The sequence below is a fragment of the Berghia stephanieae genome, chromosome 5, assembly GCF_034508935.2.
Source record: "Berghia stephanieae isolate SIO BIC M18660-M18661 chromosome 5, UCSD_Bste_1.3, whole genome shotgun sequence".
NCBI lineage: Eukaryota > Metazoa > Mollusca > Gastropoda > Nudibranchia > Aeolidiidae > Berghia > Berghia stephanieae.
In genome coordinates this window covers 51,297,295-51,306,794 of record NC_088364.1, presented here as the reverse complement: position 1 = coordinate 51,306,794, position 9,500 = coordinate 51,297,295, and the positions used below count along the sequence as shown (strand labels likewise).

The 9,500-nt window shown below is 35.0% G+C and overlaps 1 protein-coding gene across 4 annotated transcripts in view; it reads right to left on the bottom strand.

The window, feature by feature from the left end:
• LOC144973147 (casein kinase I-like) overlaps positions 1–9,500 on the bottom strand; it is a 35,487-nt gene that overhangs the window by 13,494 nt on the left and 12,493 nt on the right. For all 4 annotated transcript variants that reach the window (XM_078915251.1, XM_078915252.1, XM_078915253.1 and 1 more), the window contains exon 8: positions 9,305–9,446. In XM_078915251.1, the coding sequence (XP_078771377.1) occupies positions 9,305–9,446 (142 nt within the window). The remainder of the gene's footprint in view (positions 1–9,304; positions 9,447–9,500) is intronic.

Below are 9,500 nucleotides of genomic sequence, written 5' to 3'. Positions count from 1 at the left end.
GAGACCACCTGAAAGTCCCATCTAGATACTAGAGATGCCTCCTTAAAATTTGGCTCACAGGAATTTCAGACACCACTTGGAGGAATTTCAATGCTGAAGGAGGAATTTTCCGCATACAAGAAAAGGATTGGAAAAGGTAATTGGGATGGTATTTGGCATAGTGTTTACATATCAATATAGTTCTAAAGATACAGTTTTTTGTTTTTTGTTTTTAAGGGTTTTACGGCGCTTGCAACACATTTAGGTTATATCAACGCCAGTAAAAAGGAAGAAAATGGGATGGTAAAAAGTTATAGAATTACAATTAAAGCACCCAAGAAAAAGTAAGACAAAGGGGAACTGAGAACAAATAGGGATCAGATGTAGATTCCAAGAGCACACCACCAATGTACTTAGTTTGAAATCACCTACAAGTCTCATCCAGACACAAGCACAAAATCCAACAAAGAGGAATACACTCAAATGCTTACATTATACATTCAAATACAAATAATAATACATAACAGAGAGATGATTTACAAGGAAAAAAATATCATCTCCCAAAACAATAACTATGCATTTGACTGTTTCCCTCCCAGCTAGGACTCCGGCCAGAGCCAGGACAAAACCAAGTAATCTCATTCCAAGACAAAGACAGAAAGCATGTTGGAAAACAGATATAAGGGGATAGAAGACACAGTATGTACCTCCCTGCCCGCTATGGGAGGTCAGGATCCCCTCCCAGTTCTAAAGATACAATAAGGTGGCTGCAGTAGTAGTGGTAATGATGATGATGTGGTGGGAGTGGCTGTAGTAGTCTTGTTAGTGATGATGTGGTAGTAGTTGTAGTAAGTAGTGGTGATAGAGGTTGTAGTAGTAGTGGTAGTGAAGATGTGGTGGTGCTGCTGCTGGTGTTTGCAGTAGTTGTGTTAGTGATGATTTGGTGATGGTGGTGCAGTAGTTGTGGTAGTGATGATGTGGTGATAGTGGTTGTAGTAGTAGTGTGATAGTGGTTGCAGTAGTTGTGGTAGTGATGATGATGTGGTGGTGGTGGTTGTAGCAGTGATGATGAAGTGGTGCTGGTGGTTGTAGTGCTAGTGATGATGATGTGGTGATGGTGGTTGTAATGGTAGTGGTAGTGATGATGATGTGGTGGTTGTAATAGTTGTGGTGGTGGTGATGATGATGTGGCGGTGGTTGTTAGTGGTAGTGATCTGATGTTGGTGGTTGAAGTGCACTCCAGCACAGTTTCCTCAAACTCCTCAGGACATGCAAAAAAGTTCGAGGAAATCATGCCTTGCCAAAACAACTTGATATGAGAGGGTGTGTGTGTGGAGGCAATGAGGCTCAACGGTATGGTCTAGCTTTGAACCCGAAAGACACCTAGTTCGAATATTCACAGCGTTGTATCGCCTTCAGCAAGCCACCTCTCCACAGCTCAATTTGTGGTGCTGAGCTGTGGTTGACACCTGGGGTATTCCCTTGTAATAGATAAGGCAAATCTCCGTTTGAGAATGAATAAAGGGAACTTTATTATTTATTTACTGTATTGCACATGTTGAGGGAGTAACTTTATACATAACATGATACGAGAAGTTGGTGGGTGTGTGTGTGTGTGTGGGTGGTATCACAACATTCATTTACTGTCACAGCCAAGCATAAGGAAATCAAGATGTGTGGTATTGAATTTAGAACGAATGGTGTCGATTATGCGAAAAGTCGATGGAATGGGTATATGTGTATCATATTATATGCACACATGCCGTGTCGATAGCTACACATATATGTAACCGTCAATGTCACAGTAAATCATAAGTGGTCGAAATCACAGGTCGCATTTTCTTTTAATCCTTCAATTAATCTAATTTTTTTAAAGCTGGCTGGGCATCCGATTGAGTTTGTGGAAACTATGTGTTCGAGGAAACCGTGCTGGAGTTTCGTAGTGGAAGTGATGATCTTGAGGTGATTGTAGTCGTAGTGATCATGATGTGGTTGAGGCTGTTGTAGCAGTAGTGGTGATGATGTGGTGTTGGGGTTGTGGTAGTATTTGTAGTGATGATGATGTGGTTGTGGTAGTAGTAGTAGTAGTAGCAGTAGTAGTAGTAGTAGTAGTAGTAGTAGTAATGATGATGTGGTGGTGGTGGAGTAGTGTAATGATGATGCGGTGGTGGTGGTTGTAATCATAGTGGTAGTGTTAATAACTTGGTGGTGGTGGATGTGGTGTAGTAGTAGTAGTAGTAGTAGTAGTAGTAGTAGTAGTACTAGTAGCAATGATGATGATGATTAGTTGGTGGTGGTTGTAGTAATAGTAACAGTGATAATGATGTGGGGGTAGAAATGGTTGGGGGTGTATGCCTGGAAAAATATGACCTCATCGGAATTGGAATTTGACAGAAGTTTCCTGTAACCCGGATTTTTTTTTTCTCTAGACCAGATTACCAGATTTTTTTTCCGGTGAAACCAGAGTTTTGTAGATACTAACACAGGAACCCATCAAGAGGAATTAATCAAGTGTATATCAATGAGCAATATATTAATTGGAAAAAAAATGTCAGAATCAATCATAACCTGGGCAAACATGCTTCCCCACTTCCGAAACATACTTTTCATACTAACACAGTTCTGTTCAATGCCCAGTATATGAGATGACAGAGGGCTATAAAGAAATGATTCTTTTTTTTTTTTTAACTTTAAATTTAACTATATTTATTAAGCCCTTCCACCATGGCATCATAAGATACAGTTGCCTAGGCATTCCATGAAGGAATATAGATAATCCATCAACAATATGTCTGATGTAAACAGGAATCACCCATGTTGTCCAAATGAAGTGATAGAGATATTTTTACATCTCAGTCTACCAAGACACTTCAGATACGTCTATAAAACAAATCCTATTTTAAAGGGAGGTGGGGGGGAATCTGTTTCAATCAAGGTTACACTTAATTCTGAGCATTTTTACCTTTATCAGAACTTCAAAACTTCCATAATGAATGAAGTGTGGTTAAATTTTAAGAATGAAGTGTAGTTCAGTTTTTAAAACAAAATGATCCACAGGTGCATGAACTTGGAATTGTTTTATTAACTAGGGTATGATATATTCACCAAAAATACGCTTTTGCTGTAGAATTCATTTTCAATCTGCTGAATATTTAATACGAAAAAAAAAAAAAATTTTAATAAAAAATTAATGTAAAACCATTCAATCGGTTTTTACAAAATTAAAATTGACAATTGGCTGCTAAAAAACAATTGTAATTTAATGGATAAGAGAATTAGGAACTGAATAATGTTGTAAAATACACAGCACATTTCCAACTGCCAGATTTTTAAAAATCCACATGCTTTTATAACAAGTGACACTACAACGCTACCTCATTAACTAAACCCATGCAATCTATTTGGCTTAAAATCCAGACCACACTTCCACATTCAGTTATGAAACAATAATCTTTTTTTTAAAAATAACATACCAGCGACTGAAGAAAACATAAAAGACTACGTGGTAGTCATGCAAAGTCAATTGGGGTATATTCATTGAAAAAGGAATACTTTGTGGGATTATAACAGCAATGACTAAAGAACCTAAACCAAAAACAAGTTTGCATTTCTTTATTTTTAAAAATCCCTTCATCATCAAAATTTATTTGAATGAAATGAACAAGCCAATATTAGTACATGTGAAATATAAAACAATGACTGTTTTAAATAGATACCGCACTTTGTAAAAACAAACAGAACTCAAGAAGCTTTTTAAAACTACTTTTCTTATATTTTAGTCCATACAAGAGAGGAATACTAGCCATCGACATAAAATGCTTGTTTTTTATCTTTGACAAATAGAATCTCTAAAACTAAGGCATGGCAAATATAGCCATGACAATATCAACTGTTTGACCAAACAAAATAGAGCAACTTGTAACCACCTAACCCCTCATTAGCTGTGTGGGATTTTAGTCTACCCTGTTTCATTTTCACCAAGAGCAGCTGGTCACATTAGTGTTCTCTAGATGAGAACGGTGGGTTTGTAGTCATTATGGTTTGACCTTAATTTAGTCTATCCACTTAATCCATCCATCACAAATGCATAAATTGACATTAAAAATACCTAGGAAATGAGAACACTCATTGACGTTAGTAACCAAAAGAAAAAAATCTGGTTTATTAATATCAATAATATTATTGACCGGTCCTCATAATCATAAGCAACATCAAACCCCTCATCTGAATCATTTGAGCACATTGCTTGGTCAAAAACCTATCTCTTGACTACTTCTGACCCCCAAACAAGGTGACAAACATATAATTAATTGATTTTCTTAGCAAAAACATCTGAATTGAAATTGAAATCACGGAAAATCTGCATCAACTTGAAAGCAAAAGAACAGCTTATTTATAACAGAAGATAGTATACATAAGATTTCCACCCTACCTTATATTTTGATGTTTGAGAACAGATGTGGTCTTCTAACTACTGGCAAACAAAAATATTTCCATCTTTCTTCAAAATTTCTAATTTAAAAAATTGAAGTCGACTACCAGCTTTTTACCAGTCACTGATAAAAATTGTGGCCTATAGTGTCCTATGGGATGATTGTTATCAAAAACAACAGTTTATCTTCATAAAAGAAGTGCACCTCTCATAAAATTGATTCCCCCTTCCCCCTTTCTTACATACACACACACACACAAAAAAAAAAAAAAAAAAGGATGAGCAATTTCAAAATTTGAAGAAGAGAAAACAACAAACATACAATTGCAACTACAATCCTTGTCAATTAAAAGTATATGCAGCATTGAATTAAAGATATAAGGGGTTGAGTATGGCAGCATAATATCACCTCAAAAATATCACAGGTTGCAAGTTAAAGCAAATATATTATATCTACATAAAGTTTCCATATTCAGAATGCTAAAATATGCATCATAATTAACAGAACCAACTTAACAGTCTACTAAACACATGTGAACCACCTTTCGCACAAGGTATACAAGTTGTCCACTCGGTTAATACTATTTTGGGCAAATGTCTCACAAAAATAATCTAATAAATACCATAAAACAATTAATTTTGAATCATGCTGATATTGAAATAAATCCATTCTGATATGAAATTTTGAAAAGAAGGTAATTTACTACCATGCTACAAAATAACCAATCATGTGAATGATAATAATCACCCAAGTCAAATAATTTATCTTTTAATTCAAGCACAACTCTCTATAACATCCATGAATGCCAAATTCACACATCAATGCCAAACTCAGACACAATATGAAAAACATATCTCTGATGGTGTACAAAAAAAAAAGTCTGTGATAAAATAACCCATAAAGTAAAACATAAACATGTCTCAAATTTCAATGGCAAAACATATTTTCTATCTTGTCAGGAAAATAAAAACCATGTGGCTATTGAAAAGCATAATAGTTATAGAGAGAAAAAAATATAAAGAGATATAATGTGAAGTCACAATAGAGAACAAACTAGGTCAAACTCCTAAAAATACAGCTAACAGCTAAAAATTGATGTAGAGCAATGAAATTCGGTTACTGAACTCTCTATTGACAATGAATGCAAACATCCCTAGAGAATTGAAAATATCCGCTATCTTTCTTGACCAAAAGAATTCAAATTTTACAGAGCGAGAAAAAAAAAAAAAGATGCTAGATTTTAAATTTTACAACACCCCCCCCCCCCCAACCCTATCTCTCAAATTTTCATTTCAAGTGATTAAATATTCAAACAGTCAAACTTATGGCGGACATTTTCATGTTTTCATTGACTGCAAACTGATCACCAAACTTCATTTGTACCCAGACTAACTCCTAGTGGTGATTCTGAGAAGGCGAATGTCCCAACAGGGCAAAACTAAATTGCGTAAGTGTAAGTGGATGTCTTGTATTTTCTCAATATAAGAATTTAAGCATGTATAAATCATTATTCAGTGATGATAATGGCAGTGTCAATATGGAGGAATGTGAATCAGTCCATCTGTCAAAGTCAAACTAAATCAAAGAATATCATAGTTACGTAATATGATGAATTATTATTAAAATATATTGCAACTGCAAGTGCACATCCACTCTCACCTTAAGAGATATTATTAAATTTTATGTAAATACTGAATATTGTCCTATTCTTAACATGATTTTAAAGGCCTAAGACTTATATCACCTACATCAAAAGATTATGATTTACTTTTGACCAAAAGGTGATCATTTGGTAATGCCATTTACAAAATGAATCTTTATTAAATCATAAAACAAAGGAAAAAAGAATTTACTAAGCTGATCACCTTTACCAATCATAATATAATATTACCTCTCTATGCCAGAGGCATCTAATAACAAAACATGAAGATAGAAGTCTTGCTTTTTATCTTCACTCGACGCTAGTCTTGATATCAAGATCATAACATAAGATACCATAAAGACTCATTTTAGGGTTTAAAAAAAGCAACAGTCGCGAATATTGATCTTTTATTGTATTTGAGAGAAAGAATGGGATAGCGAGGAAGGGAGGTAGGAAGAGAGAGAGAGAGAGAGAGAGAGAGAGAGAGAGAGAGAGAGAGAGAGAGAGAGAGAGAGAGAGAGAGAGAGAGAGAGAGAGAGAGAGAGAGAGAGAGACTACTCTGCTAGAATAGTTGATGAAATTAATAAGGAAGTAGTAATTATTTCTTTTCAATGCACCTCTTGTTCGACAACTGTACTATCACGCTACAGCTACATAGAAAAGAAAAAAGAAAACATTAGCTCCATCCCTTTCCATTACGACCATTAAATCATCAAAGACCACCACTGGTCTTGTGTTACTTTTGACATCCGGTGGCAGTATGTCTCGCCTGACGTCATAAAAATGGGAGTGTCACCAAAATTCATGCAACTGAGCACAGGTGTCAAAATATGACACAAGACATAATGACGATTTTCCCACAAATCTTTCACTTAATGACCTGAGCGCTTATAACAGGAAAATGTTCGACACGACAAAAACAGCGGAAAATTTATGAGAAAATACCCAAATCCCGGAATTCCGCAAAAAATTATCATCACTGATAGTTGAAACATAATACAAATAACTTTCTCAAAACCCAAGTTTAGGAATTCTTCAAGGAACTATAAAATGTTAACCCTGACTATACAGACAACACTAAAATTATATGACAGACAGACAAGACACACACACACACCAACTCACTCACAAACACACCTCAAAAATAGTAAGGTTACGTGACCAATGGCCTTAACAAAATTAACACAAATAATGGAAGTACTGACAAACTGAATAAAAAAATTTTGAACAACAACAAAAACAAATTCCAATCAAATGAAGTGATCGCCCCCACTTAAAAATCGAAAGACAACATTAATCAAAGACAAGATGCACAAAAAATATGATGGATCAATATAAATCAAAATGTTAAAAGAAAGAAAAGAATATAAATGCGCGAGGCAAAATTTGAGGGAGTTTAATAACGATAAAAGAGTATGCCATAGACAAGCCTTTACATTATTTATATTTTTAAACAGGGACTTGCACAGGTAGGAAGTACAGCACAGGCATAAAGGGATACATATGAAGTGAAACGTGGTATGGTGATTTTCAGTCGCTTATTCGCAAGTTTATTTAAGGACCTCATCACAAATTATTACAATGACCGCAGAGCTGCCAAGCTGACAAAGTCTAAACGAGGAACATTTTAAGATTTGCTGAAGGACACTTAGGGGATGCAAGTCGAGTCATTCTTGACTTATGATAAACATAGCAAACTAATCAGTAAAACTTTACATGCTTTGTGGTACTGGCCAAATTGAAAGGGGGAATATTTCCATGAAGATTATCAACTGAGTTGATGATACACGCCACCCTTCTTAATATGGAGAGTAAATCTGTATTTATTCACACAATAAAACAAAAATCCACACATATGTTTTTTAACTGATTTTTGTTTTTAAAGGTTTTACAGCACTTGCATCACACTTGAATCAATTGGTAACAGAGAAAAAAAATGAGAGAGAGAGAGAGAGAGAGAGAGAGAGAGAGAGAGAGAGAGAGAGAGAGAGAGAGAGAGAGAGAGAGAGAGAGAGAGAGAGAGATATCTTACAAAATCATATAGAACTAACCTGTCCAATCTCCCACACAAATTATCTTCCTCATTTTTCTGACTTTAATCATTTATAAAATTCTCAAAATTGTTGGTGAAAAAAAATGAAGTGATAAACCACTGATTTAACACATTCATCATCTAGAACATAAAGTTAAAGTGTGGGACACAAGGGGATTGCACAGATGTGCAGGACAAAGGTTTGAAATGCAAGACTGTCCCAAATAATGCAGGACACTTGGCAGCCCTGTAGTTGCATAAATAGATATATACTGGTGAGATAATCTCAAAAATATAACTTTGAATAAAGAAAGCTATCAGGAAATGAAAATGCACGAGTAACAAAGGGATGCCTGAAAGAAAATTATGACTCGCTAAATTTATTGGTTTTAAGTCAATATTTGAAAAATCTATTGTTATCTATGACTGTCTGTTGCCAAGGTATGAGCATTTGTTATAAGACAAATAAATAACCTAGTTCTGAAAAGAAAAAATTACTTTAATTGTTGCAGAATATTTATTGCATCCCCCATATGCAGTCTAATTAGTGACAAAGGTAACTTCAGATATCCGCATTAAAAATGCTTATTGTCCTGAGAACACAAAACATTTGCATACAAATTTTCTAGCCTAGGGTAATACAATTATTATTCTAGTGGTTATTGGTCACTGAATCACACACTTTCATGGGACTCACTAAATTAAAAAAATAAAGTTAAGTACAGACTTCAGATGCAATCATTTACTACTTAAATGTGTGCATGTTAAAGCAAAAGAAGAAGCAAAGTTAATGAAATTGATTAGATACGAGTATGTATACTTTTCCATTTACATGTGGAAATTATAATAAAGGATAACAGCGTGAAAGTTGTTTATAGTGGGTATCTAACGGAGACACAGAGTTTTGAACTTTTTGCATGGGCTGGGGAGAGATACAAGATAGAGAGAGAGAGGAGAGAGGAGAGAGAAGAGAGAGAGAGAAATAGAGAGAGAGAGATAAACTGAATACCGAAAAATAGATAAATAAACAAACAAAAAAAACAAACACAAAGAGAAAAAAAACCTATTTAAATGTATCAAAACATTCAACTAAATTCCCCTATTTATCCATCTCCAACTGCCAAAAAAAGACTTAAGAGAGATAACCGAAAAACAAGTAACAAGTACAGAATACAGAAAATTATCTTTTTTTCAAAGCTCATTAAATAGGGTACTTACTGTTAAAATCCCCTGAAGTGGGCCCCTGTTGAACAACACCCATGTGATCTGCTCGCCTTGGAAGCGCTGTACCAGGCAATGCCCTTGCTGTTGAACTGTGCATCTTTCGCTCTCTTTCCAACTCTTCAGTACCTCTGCCACCCTATCAAAAACATGATTAAAACAGAACTGTATATGTAAAAAAAAGTATCACTGC